General features: G+C 39.6%; 1 protein-coding gene across 1 annotated transcript in view; it reads right to left on the reverse strand.

The window, feature by feature from the left end:
* KCNT2 (potassium sodium-activated channel subfamily T member 2) overlaps positions 1-13,953 on the reverse strand; it is a 299,141-nt gene that overhangs the window by 103,503 nt on the left and 181,685 nt on the right. The window contains exons 10-13 of the mRNA XM_056844277.1: positions 9,933-10,113; positions 7,578-7,742; positions 6,819-6,955; positions 1,579-1,642 (exon numbers count right to left, since the gene is read on the reverse strand). Of these exons, the coding sequence (XP_056700255.1) occupies positions 1,579-1,642; positions 6,819-6,955; positions 7,578-7,742; positions 9,933-10,113 (547 nt within the window). The remainder of the gene's footprint in view (positions 1-1,578; positions 1,643-6,818; positions 6,956-7,577; positions 7,743-9,932; positions 10,114-13,953) is intronic.

Genomic DNA, 13,953 nt, shown 5'->3' on the forward strand with positions numbered 1-13,953 from the left:
CTCCTATGCCATGGTCCCAACCCAAACCAAATTCCTTCCCACCCATATGACTCTGAGTCAAAGTCAGCTTGGGGAAATCCAGACACTACACATTAAAATTGTAAGGTGTAGTTTGGCCCTCAGCATGCTCGACTTAGCAGCAGCTATCCTTCTGAAAAGTCTAGCCTCACTCATGTGCCTTTAGGGAGATTCTTGATATCATCAGCCTACCATAAGCCTTGCCTCAAAGCCTGAGGCAGGACACTATAGGGAGTCTTGGATAGTTACTACAAGAGAAGCAAATGTCAGGCGGCAAAGACATAGAACACATCAATGTAATCCAGAGGACACTGGGTAACTTATCACTCCTGTTCATTATCAGTGCTATGCTATCCATAGTTAACAGATTTTTAAAGTAGGCGTTTTTCATGCCTTTTCAGAAGGGCTTCATAGCAGGATGCGGTTTTTATACAATCCTGGCCTTCCATTTTAATTTGCCATGCTCATCTGTAGGATCAGCAAAAAGAAAATCATAGTGGTAAAAGATGCCATTCTTGACTAATCTGGTATTACTTCTTTAAAATACATCTAACTCACTTTTCTAATAAAAGCAGTAGTTATAGCTGGAATTGCTCAAAAGCTATCCATTCAACTAAAGGTCCATTGTCTAGGCACAAGTACACAAGAGACACATATGGTACATATGAGAGCATAAAAAAGGGGAAGCGTTGGTATAAGCAGTGCCGCCACGACAAGGCCCTTCCCCATAGGCACTGGTTATAGGGGAGGAAAAAAAAATTAAAAAACTATACTGATACAGCCCCAATAGGATGCTACCAGTGGGGGAGCCGTTTTCCTACCATCTAGTCTATGTCATGCAGAAAACATAAGATACAGGAATTATATGGATGGCATGCATATCATGGTTCCTTTTTTTTTTTACAAACATTGCCAGCCTCTAGAAAAAACTGGCATTGGTGTGGGCAGGAGTCCTGTAGTTTCTGTATTTAGCATTTACTGGATCAGATCACGAAGAATGAATTTCCACATCGCTGTGGGGAATGTACAGATCTGACTTTTGAGTTAGGCAGGACTAAAGTGAATGTTCTTGTTTTCTCCTTGTCAGCTCATATTCTAATGGGAATTAAAGACCTCAGCAACATACTGAAGATCCTTGGCAGACAAGTCAACCTGGAAAGTGCTTCCTGACGATTAAAAAGTTTGAAAAACACTGGCTTAGAAGAAGCAATGGCAACTGTGTGGATCTTCAGAGTGACAACAATGGACCTGTATGAACCACCTCAGGGTTTTTTTTTTTACAATGACCACACCTTGAGTGAGAACATTTCAAAAACGTTAACCAAGATACCCTTGGCAATTCTGTAAAGCTTAGCAGTGTGTGAGGCTTTGTAAATGGGTCAAAATCAGTTTGCAACAACTTGCTTGTAAAGCTCCATTAACAACGCTGTGGCTTTCCCAAACTCTTTTTCTCCTCCCGTTTTTTATTCAGCTGCTGCAATAATTCCCCTTATTTTTGACAAGTTATCCATAAGAATTCTCGACCACATGCACACAAGAAGCAAATTGTAAAGAACTTACGGCTGCCGTCCTGTCCACTTCACAGCGGCTACTTAAAATGAAACAGGCCTCAGCGTCATCCATCCTAAAATCATATGGAAATTATTATCAAATGTTTCATATTTCTCATATCATCTCTGAGAATGGATTAGATACTTGCTTTAAACCAAGATGCAATGCTAACGTTAAGAATAATCTTTTTTAAAAAATCATTGTATAATTCATGTTTTTCAATGCATATAAACAAGCAATATCAAGTGAGCTATAAACAAGAAAAACATGAGCAAGCCATATTGACACCACAGTGCATAACAAAACATATCAGGAAATAACAGAAAATATGAGAGCAGAAGCTTGAAAAGAAACAAACCAGATTCATATCTCTAAGTAAATATATACTGTCTGATTTCCTCCATTGAGCATAGGGTTGCCTATGTTCCCATGGGGCCTGGAATTCTCCCAGAATTACAACTGATTGCCAGCTACAGAGATCAGTTCCCCTGGAGAAAATGGCAGCTTCAGAGGGAAGACTGTATGGTATACTACAGATTCTAGAAGAAATCCCTCTCCAAATCCCCTTCTCTACTGGCACAACCCCCAAATCTTCACAAATTTCCCAGGAGGGAGTTGGCAAGCCTAACTGAGCAGGGAATTGGACCAGCTGGCCTACAAGGCCCCTAGAAGGCCTCTGTTTCTCAGGCCCCTCAGGAACAGCTTGGGTAGCAAAGTAGGGATCTGCAGCAAGAGGGGGAAATCAATGAAAACCATCCTCCCTTCTTCTGACAATGTAAGTGCTGTTATTCCAGCAGAATTGCCAGAACAGCATCTTTGGATCTGACCCATTTCCCCCCTAGCATTGAGAATGATCGGTAAAAAAAAGAATGTATACACAACAGATAATCATAACCATAACTTAAAAGGAGATCCCAATAAATAAAATCAAATGTTATGCATACAATGTTGGTATGTTGCATGAATACAGAAAAGCAGTCTCCCAATTTCAAATCAAGTCCCACCCCTTTAAATGCTGCTCTGTAATTGGCTGACTTCCAGTACTCACCCTGAGAGAAGATTTCCTTCCCCCCAGACCCAACTGCTACATAAAAAAGCAATTTAAGAACAAAAAATGGAGCAAGCTGAAAGAAAGAGGGGGGTCCAAGCCTCGTTTAAAAAAGGCTTTATTTTGCTCAGAAAGAGCTCCCAGGATGCACTTGAATCCCTGCCTCTTTACACACTGCTTTGTGATTGGCTGTGAGAGAAGCCAAACTTCTGTGCTTCCCCTGTTTGGCTATCTGCATGCTGCCTTGAAGAGGGGTTTGGAAAAGGGTGGGGTGAAGCTCAACCCGAAAACAGAGTATGCATGCTCTGTGACTCCAGAATGAGCCAGGATGAAGGGTTTAATTCGGGCCAGAAGAGGAATGGGAAAAGTCGGGTTCGTTTTGAGTTGAAACGGCGTTGAGCTTCCCAGGAATGAGGTAACGTGCATACTGAAAAATTTGATCCTGGCTGAAACAGGGAATAAAGGAGGGTAAAGCGACCATGCATAAATGATCCATATCTAAAGACAAAGGGGTTTTCTTTTTTATAAAAGAAACATGATTGTGGCATGCTTGCCACAAAAGTTGACATTGCTCACTTCAGGCAAGTTCATCCAAACATTTTGATGAAGTGATCATGGTGGTGATTTACTTCATAATTCTCCCTGGTTACCATTTCTTTTTTAGATGCCATCCCTCACAACATGGCCAGAATTATATCCATCATATTACAACCCAAAGCACATCCACAGATCCCTTGTTACCATTCTTTTTCTTCCTGGATTTTACTGGCTCTCTCCACCAGCTCTGCCCTTTTAGTATTCATCTCTGTGAGACTAAGGAAATAGCCAAAATAATTTCCATAAAAGAAAAGGGCCTTAAAAAGAACCTCTGCGCAGCTGTTTTTAACAAAAGCTTTTAATAATAAACTACACAGCCACCAATTTTCATAAGCAGCCACACAATGTTTTTTCAATGCAGAATATGTATGCAGATCAGAATAATGAGCAACAAACAAGATTCTGTTTTGTTGTCATCAGTAGCCAAAACATACCTAACACTTCTTTAAGTGGAAGGATTTAGTTGATTATCTTTTACTATATCTTCATTATGAAAAGAGAGAGAGAGAGATACTGCTGCTTGGCAACTTCCAATTTTATTGAGCTATATTTCGTATAATACAGTCTTTTTAGCTCCCACCATGCTGTTTCACATAGAGTGAGATTTTTAAAAAAAATACTCCGATGAAGGGTACATTCAATTACATGTTTTATAAAGGGGAAAGTACATTTCTATAGTATCTGTGCTTTGGGTTATTATGGGATAAATCCCTATGATTATGTTTAAGGGATAACTTTTTGGATTTAAGTTCACCGTGTAATGTACTGGGGGGGGGATCTTTTTAGTAAGGCCAGCATGGTGGCTAATCTTTGAACCTTTGCAACCCTTATTTGTTCAGCAATGATTCTCTGCCAATGTTATATTTTTCTAAATATTCCCTTTCAAATGCAATGAAGAGAAATGGTTTTCCATACAGTTCTGTCTCTTTAAAAAAAAAGATATTTTATTAACATTTTTCAAAAGAAAAGATAACAAACAAACATATACATACACTTCCATTCATACATTTTACGCTTACTTCAGGAATCAGTTTACATAAACTTTGTTCTATTATTATGATATTTACTTAAACATTACTGAACTTGTCTACATTTATGCTCTAAATTTATCTTTATCTATAACTTGTTCATACAGTTCTGTCTCTTGAAGACTGCTCTCCCAAATGCCAAGGAAAATGGAAGTTTATCCCATAATTACCCATTATTATGAAGGAAACAATTCAGAGTCCAGTAGTCTCACCCAACCTCCTTAAGTATGTATTTTGCAACCAATAAGCCCTTCTTAGGATCTGTAGAAATTCTGGGATCCATTAAGAATTTCGCCCTCTGCACTTCAGAGGTAAATTGGATACGAACTGGGCCTTTTTAAATATATTTTTAAAAACATTTAAAACAAGCTGCTAACCTCATGAATTACAATGTTTTATTTGGGAAAAACAGTAATAAAATACTTCTAATCTACTAATAATATGTGTAATCTAACTGGGGGGCATGTCAGCTAATAACACCTCTTGATGCCATTTCAGGTTCAAAAACAGCATGGAAAAGGCAAGAGCCCCTTCTTCTCTCCGCATGGCTGTGGTCCCCACCAGAATTAGGCCCCCATAGTGCTGTTAAAAGGAATTCCCGTGGCAACTCACTCTTCAAATGGCAGTGTTTCCCCGGGTCAACATCTCATCTAGTTTGGTGCTAGGGCTGCTTGCACAACCCTGAGATGATAACTCTTCACAAGGTAGGGATGCAACCCTCCAGGTGGGACCTGGGAATCCCCTGGAATTACAGCTCATCTCCAGACTACGGAGATCAGTTTCCCTGGAGAAAATGGATGCTTTGAAGGACTGAGGTCCCTGTCCTCCCCAGGCTCCATACACAAATCTCCAGGAGTTTTCCAACCTGGAACTGGAAACCCTATCTCCCACCAGTGGCCAGGGGGGACCTGGCAACTCTATCACAACACCAGCTTTAAAATTCTTAACATGACAAAGGTGCAATATCAAAGCTGATGTAGTTTTAAATCAGAAAGGGCATTTTCCTCTAAGAATTGGTATCTTTAGACAGCCAACAGAAGTATCACCTGGGGAAGAGCAGCAAATATCATTAAAGGTGTTTTGATGAGCCTGTTTTTCCCCTTTGCCTGATAGGCAGGGCTTTCAAACAGATTAACTGAGTAGGAAACTTCAAGTATTTCATGCTAGATGGTAAGGAGGGTTTTGAAACTGAAACAATAAATCCCTCTAAACTGAACACAGTTATTTTCTGTGACTGAATGGGAACAAGTCACGGAAATAAGAAAGGAAGCAGAATGCTAGAGAAAAATCTGTATTCCTGCCTACTTGTTATTTTTATCCAGCTCTCTAGGAAAACTAACATCATCCACCTCTGCTGTAAGTAGAACCATAGTTACTACAACACAAATGAGTGAAACATCAAAGTGTAATCAATGCATACAATAGTGGAAAGGGACAAACATACAACTATATACAATGGTATTTCAATAGTCCACAAAGGTATGTATAAATGTGTTTTTTTCAATAGTCCATAAGGGTACATAGATCCAAGAAGATTCCAATAGTTTGTGTATCCCTTGTGGAACTGTTACATTTGCAATGACTTCTGTTTATTCCAACTATATCCTCTATAGATTTTAAGTCATATGGACTATTACATTTGCCAATGGATATAGTTATAAGATTTATCCCTAAGGGGAAGAAATGGATTTTTGAACCTTGTATACCTTTTGAACTGCATGAATTGAATGGAACTGATGAAGAATGAAACGATCGTCTTCCTTTCATAATCGTCTTTTACACATCTGCTGAGGTCTTGTGACCAACTATTGGAATCTTCTTGGATCTATGTACCCTTATGGACTATTGAAAAAAACACATTTATACATACCTTTGTGGACTATTGAAATACCATTGTATATAGTTGTATGTTTGTCCCTTTCCACTATTGTATGCATTGATTACACTTTGATGTTTCACTCATTTGTGTTGTAGTAACTATAGCCTAAGATTCCTGCACTACTTTCCTTATCCTTGATATTAGTGCAGAGGTGTTGATTTTGGTTTGCGTAAGTAGAACCATGGCATTTCCACCTGTAGTGGCTCACTTTACATATTACAGTTTTAGTTAACTGTGGATGTAACAAACATGACTTTACAAACACAAATAAGTTCATCAGGGAGCTGTGAATTGCTTATTGCTAACTGTAGATTGTACTCTTAGTGACAAACCTGGGCTTGCTTCTGTGTAATGTGTAAAATCATCCTGTGTGTACCGCACCCTAAAACTATCATATTCCAAGGGAAAGTCAGCTAATAGATACATACAAAAGTTAAGAAATTAACAAAATTAGAAATTGGCTTGCTTAAATATAGGATTTCAAACAGTGCATACTAACAAGAAAAAAGTGACTGACAATTCAACGTTAAACAGTTGCACCCTGCTCAATTCACAGGATGGCATAAGATTTTGAATAAAGTCTAAGATTTTGAAGAAATTTTGCCTCTCAAGCATCTAGCTCCTGTCTACGAAGATCAAATTTGCAAAAATCAAATTCGGGAGGGAGGGAGAAAATAGAAGTGTTTTTTATACCTACTTAGCTCTCAGGAGATCCTGATCTTTCAGTGCTGAACCCTGCAGATAGATAACTCTTTGGGACCACATTGGAATTTGTAACACTCTTCGAACCTGAGCATCCATCTCAGTGGGGCATAAGATAACCACATAGTAGTCCTGTAAAAAAATATGTATGAGAAGGAATGGAAGAGAGAAGAACACAGCAAATATTATTTGAGTATTTTTTTTTTTTTTTTGCCCAGCTGAAATCAGGATTAAGAAGTCTTGGGGGAAAGGTGAGAATCTTGAGAGTGATAACACATTTTAACTCTTAGTTCTGTAAAGAATAAGGTAAATGACTCCATGCTATTTACTTCTGCCTAAAGCTGCTCAGCAAGATATCCAACTGTAAAGCTTTGCACCATGCTGTGATGAGTTTAAATCGCTTCCTCCAGCAAAGCCTGTTTTAAGTATTACGTCCTCATTTGGAGAGAAAAAAATCTATGGTTCTGCAGCAGATAGCAACAAAGAAATCAGCGCTTATGGGTGATATCAAGAGGAACACTGAATGAGTTCCAGCAACCTTAACAGCAGCAAACCAGCAGCTTTAAAACATCTATAATAATGAATATTTCCACAATTGCTTTTTTATTCAATTACTTTATAGGTAAAGTTGCCTGTATATTGAAGCTGGCCAAGGTGAATATCTCATTTTAGCTATGGCTGAACTAGAAGAGATTAAACATTTCAGAAGACTGCAAGAGATTTCTGCCTGAACTGATATTCTAGTTTGATTTACTTGGAGCCTAGGGTGAGCGTAGAATTCGTTTAGGAAATCCATGAGCAGGTCAATCTTCAGAGAACTCACGCACAATACGACATGCTTTTCAGTCTGAGCTCTGTGTCGACTATAATTTCCACCTGATTTTTGCCTTTCCATCCACAAATAAGCCAGCTGCTCAAACTGCAAGAAATGGAAAGACAAGAATGATACAGATATATTTGCCAATGAATCCAAGGTCAATGCAAAACAACATGACCTGCCCACCAAATCTATCTAGATTTCCTATGCTTCAATATAGAATGCTTTCTTAAAAACATTATCTCCTTAAAGGGCAATCTGCTAACAGCAAATGCCACAGCTAGTTAAGCAGTGAAAGAATCCACTGTAACATCCCAGAAATGCTAATAATGATTTTCAAATTGGGTTTATTGTACTTATTAATCACTTCTCCAAGCAGTGATCCAACCAATGTAAAAGCCATATACATGAAATTACAAACTAACATCAAACAGCATATATCAAAAAACCAATATCAAAAACCAGTTCATTAACATTCCAGTATGTCCACTTTTTTCGAAAAATTAGCTGAATGAGTTCTGTGACAAAGAAGAAATACAGGAAGTGTGCCTGTATGTTTACTTGAAAAATTTGCCCCAGAACTTGATTTATGTACAAATATACATCTTAGGGCCTCAACATGAGAGAGAGAGAGAGAGAGAGAGAGAGAGAGAGAGAGAGAGAGAGAGAGAGAGAGAGAGAGAGAGAGAGAGAGAGAGAGAGAGAGAGAGAGAAATTTGGGAGGTATTGCTATGGGACCATTTAAATTACATCACTTAGGGCTTAGTTGCTTTTAACTCTGTGCTGCTGTCTCCTGAGCCTCAAGAAGACAATGGGGCAAAGGCAGATGAGGAAAACTCACAGTGCAGTTACCTACAGCCTGGACCATGTGACTTCTTACCAGTTCTATGATATCTGCTGAGTGCCCCTCCCCCAGTTATTTTCACAATGGCCAATTCATTAGCTATCCCACTAGACAACTCTTTGCTAAATCTCTATAGAGAAGTATTAGACAACAACACTCTTTAATCTGTGATGGCTCCTTCACACATACAAGTGTGAATGCTCCTCCACGATAAAAACTCGGTGCCTATAGAAAATGAGCATGTCAGGGAGAAGTCTACCTTCCTGCCTAACTTGCTAGCTTTAGCAACGGTGATCCCAGCTGTGGCTCAGTGGTAGAACAGGTCAAATCCCCAGCATTTCCATTTTAAAAAAGGATCAGGTAGTAGGTGACATGAAAGACATGTTCCTGAGATTCTGGAAAGCTGCTGCCCATTAGAATGTGCAATACTGACCTTGACAGATCAGTGGTCTGATTTAGAATAAAGAAGCTTAATGATTTTCATACTCTGAAAACCAAACCTCCCTGTACCTGCATCTACACACAGTCTAGGTTCCCATCCCATGATTGTGCTACTGTGCAATAGAATGTTGGGAGCTGGCATCACTGCTATAGATTCTTGTAACAAATTGTGGTAGTGGTTATACAGGGAACACCATTAAATGCTCATCCTCCCAAAACTCATTAGACTACTCTGGTCCCATCAGAAGCAGCTGGTTAATGCTAGAGCTAGAGTTCTACAATGCACTGCGTTATACAGCATGAAGAAGAAATGGCACCATTATCTTCCTAAAAATAACATTTTAATATTTTCCAGTTTGCTGACATTCATTATTGCAGCTTATAAAACTCCTTTATTGTTCTGGCTTCAACCCTCCACACAAACATTAGCAGGCTCATTTTCACATCTCCAGCAGTATTTTAGTTCTGTTATACAGAAATGGGGCAGAGAAATTAAACTGTTTGGCCTGAGCTTATGGACTGGCCAAGTCCTCTTTTATGCCCCAAAGAAAATGTTGTAAGTATAGTAAAATGTCTTTGGATGGTTATAAAGAAACTGTGAGGAGATGTTGTTTGCTCTAAGCAGGATGGTTAATTAACCTAAAAGGTCAGAAGGCAGAGTTACCAGCTAAGTTACCAGCTATAAACTTGTCTTCCTGTGAATATGAATAATAATGACCTTCCTTTGTTGTAATGATAGGTGAAAGAAAGGTAATAAGTGGGGTGGAAGTTATTAATTCTTTACAATTCACATCCTTCCCCCGAGCTTCATTGTTCATGTGTATAGATAGGTCAAGGATGGAAATCAAAGGGGTAAGCCAGTACAGGAGACTTGTAGAAAGAAGTGGGATGGGGGCAAATTAAACTGAGGGATTAGTGACCTGCCTGGCTCCCATGGAAGTGATATCTTTTTCTGCAATAAACCTATACTTTATCCCGACCCTTTGTACAATGAGAAAAAAAATTACCTGTATTGGTAACACCACAAGAGCAACACAGATCATAATGACAACCAGCAGTTTGGAAGGCCAGATCTTAGGAGTAACATCCCCAAAGCCCACAGTGGAAAATGTCACTATGCAGAAATAAAGGGAGTCAAAGAGAGTCAACTTGTTTCCTGCTCGCTCCAGATGCTGAATTCCACAAATACTATGTGAAAGAAAGAATGAACAAAAAAAGAAAAAAACACAACACCCGTAACTAGGTGGGAAAAATCCAAACTGGGAAAATTCTGATCTGAGAGGGGATCAATTATTTTATACAAATGATAGAATTTATAGTAAAATGCATGTTTTCAAGAGGATGTTTACAATACAGTGGGTTTGACCCAGACTACATTTTCTATCACCGAGTGGAACTTTCCTGGCTCCCCACTTCCACTCTCCAATCTCCACAAAAGGTTGCTCCTGAGGAACAGGGGATCCTGAGGGACAACACAAGGGAGGGGTGCAATGGGAAGGGGGGTCAAAATTACCAATTTTATCTGAATCCAACCCTACGTTCCCTGCAAAGATTGCCATGCTGCATAATGAACAGTTCTGTGTACTGCAAAAGCTTGACTACTCCCAACAGATTTCCTTTACACTTTTATCTCTAACGTGAAAAGGCCCACTGGTTTTGCTAGGATCTGATTAGCAGTTGGGACTAATGTAATAAAAGGAACTTGCAATTACAACATAGACTAGTAATTTCTTCTACCACAGCCATCGGGGGATGGGAAGAATTTTAGAGCATAGAGGGAAAAACCCTCTGGAGCTGTAAAGAAAAAAAATACTAATTGCCTGCATGCATTATGTACATCATAAACTAACATGCATTATGTAAGATCACAGTACCATGGAGACAAGGAGAAGCTAAAGGACTTTGGTGGGAATCAGCAAGTGTTAATTACTAGTTTTTAGGGGTTGTAAATCTGAACACAGATAAGGCTACTCAATGCCCTGCGGCAAACATGTGTAGGACCTAGCAATAAATCATGTTGTGGTTATGCCTAATGTAGACAACATAAGATGTACTTGCAAATAACTTGCTCCTAAACCGCATTCATAGTTTCTCACAATTATTGAGGATGCTTTCTACATTTGTTACTGAGACCATTATGTTTCATCAACCATTAAGCCATTCTCAGATGAAACTATTAATGGCTGATTTGCACATGCAAGTATTATCACTTGGTAAAACATCATTCAATGTCATCACTCAGGGAACATCTGGGAGATAAATAGGATATCTGTGTTACTCTTTCATTATATTTAAAAGCAGTCTTGACAGATTAGGTTTACCAACTTCAACGTGGGGCCTAGAGTTGTCCCAGAATTACAACTGAACTCTAGATTAAAGATCAGTTCCCCTAAAGAAAACAGCAGCTTCGGAGGCAAACTCTAGTATTATATCCCCTCTGAGCTCCCTCCCCTGCCCAATCTCTGAACTCCTCAGGCACCAAATCTCCAGGAATCCTTCAAGTTAGAGTTAGCAACTGTATGGGAGATACTGAATACCTCTTCATCCCCCAGTACAGCAGTTCCACCTAATCTGAGGGGTTCTGGAAAACATTTTCAGTAAAATTAAGATATTGGGAAACCTACATGGATCTCCCGCATCTTTCCTAGTTGTGTTTGTGGTGATTTGTAGTTGAAACTAGCCAAAAACATTGTGTTCAAAGTCACACACACACACACAATTGTGCCATGTTTGTTTCGAGCAAGCAGTCATCATGTTATGCTCAGGTGATGAGAATGCAGGTGTGCACTCTCTCTGTTTACACGTGTGTACAAAATCTTGAACATAGGTATACATTTTTTACAGTGGTGGGCAATGCAACTACTAGTGCAGAGTAAATTTCTCTCCATGGCTCTTTCTATTATGGGAGTATGTGTATATGAACACATGAAGTTGCCTTATACCAAATCAGACCCCTGGTCCATCAAAGTCAATATTGTCAACTCAGTCCGACAGTGGCTCGTCAGGGTCTCAGGCAGAGATCTTTCACATTACCTACTTGGCTAGCCCCTTTAACTGGAGATGCCGGGGATTGAACCTGGGATCTTCTGCATCCCAAGCAGATGCTCTACCAATGAGCTACGGCCCCTCCTCCACCCTGTGTGGGTGGGCGTAACCATAACTCAAAGGCAAAGTGCATACTTTTCATGTATAAAGTACAGGGTTCTACACCAGCATCTGCAATGAAAGAATTTCTAATAGATCACCAGGAACTGGTCTATTAATGGACATAAGGTGGAGCAGGTTAGTAATTTCAAGTACCTAGGAATGGTAATCCAATCAAATGGCAGCAAAAACAAGCATACCAATTATGTGGCCGAGCTAGGTAACAGATCTGCATACAGCATGTTGAAGTTTTATTAAAGATCTGCATACAGCATTTTGAAGTTTTATCACACCAAAGATAGATTTATTGTCCCAGTGGCACTCAAATTGTACCATGCAAAAACTCTGTCACAGCTCTTATATGGCTGTTTTTTAGGAGCAGCTTCTTCTCATTTCAAAATTTCTAAGAGCATTGCTACAGGTGCCTAACTATCTAACTCCATGGTGAGGCTGGAGACTGGCCAAATAAGAAAAGAGGCTAGGGTCGTTTTACTATCGATCTACATATGGCTTAAATTCAATTTTAGACCCTGTAGACTTCTGCCATTGATTTTAGAGGATAACTACCCATCAAGTTGGCTTAAGGCCGTTAGAAACAAAATAGAACATCTTGGTTTTCCCCCAGAGAACCTGAGAGCTTTAGGTTATATTATAACAAGACAAGGAGTAAAACAAAGAACAAAGGACTCTGAAAGACAATTTGATCTAGCTAGAGCACCTTTTTTAGGGCATCTGCCAAAACCCAGCGACATACCTGCCAAAACCCAGCGACATACCTTGCCCAGCGACATACCTTTCGATATTAGAAGGAAATACTACTAGGAGAGCATTTACTCTAGCTCGATGTTCAGCTCTGCCCTCTGCAGTACTAGAAGGAAAATTCAAAAAGGCTCCCCTCTCACAAAGGCTCTGTCCCTGCAACAGTGGTGAACCGGAAACACTAAAACATGTCCTTCTTAGATGCAGTTACTATAAGGAGCATAGGGAGAAGATTCTTGGCCCTCTTTTGAGAAAGAGTACTGGCTATCCTGACAACCCATTCCTGAGGGGGGGGGCTGAATCCCCTCAGGAGGCAGTGTGACGTCGCCGCCGGCGTAAGTACGTGTAATTGCGTGATCACATGTACTTACGCCAGTGGGGAGGCCAGGGCCGCCGGTGGACGAGCGCCGCGAGATAGTGCCTCGTCCCTCTGCTGGCGTAGCCTCTCCGTGGCGCCAGCCATGGCATAGAGAGGCCACACCGGCGCCGTCAGCTCAAGAATGGACTGTGAATCTGTTAGAGTTAACATCCTTCTTAAGGATGAATTTTCTCAGGTAACAAAGTTGGTGGCCAGGTTTTGTAGAATAGTATTTAATTTTTGGAAATCTAAATAGAAATGAAAAGTTGTAGATGGGATTGATTGTTTAAATTCATACTGTAGACCAGTTTTTAACCATTTTAAAGAGAGTAATATTTTGTATGGTGTTTAAACCAAAATGTATTGTTTTATACTGCTGGTTTGGGTAAGGCAATGTAACTACAAAAATGTTATATTTGGTCTAAGAACCATAATAATAAATATCTATCTCACCCATTACAAAACAAACAAACAAAAAACAGAGCCCAGAAATATCCCTGTACGGAAGCTGCTGTATGTTGAATCACACTGGCTTTTCCACGAAATCTGTTTACAGTTCATTGGAATTCCAGGGTGAAAAAAATAACCCTGGATTTGGTTGACAGTTTGCATTTACCAACATTAAATTAGCAAAGTCTATATTCAAGTCAAGTTTGACTACCTTCAGCACAAACACCATTTTTGTTGTTCTTTTCCCAACAATACTCATTTACATTCACGCCAGGGAGATAGTCTATTCAAGCAAAAAATAACAGGAGTCTTATTGT

The sequence above is a fragment of the Euleptes europaea genome, chromosome 2, assembly GCF_029931775.1.
Source record: "Euleptes europaea isolate rEulEur1 chromosome 2, rEulEur1.hap1, whole genome shotgun sequence".
Lineage (NCBI taxonomy): Eukaryota > Metazoa > Chordata > Lepidosauria > Squamata > Sphaerodactylidae > Euleptes > Euleptes europaea.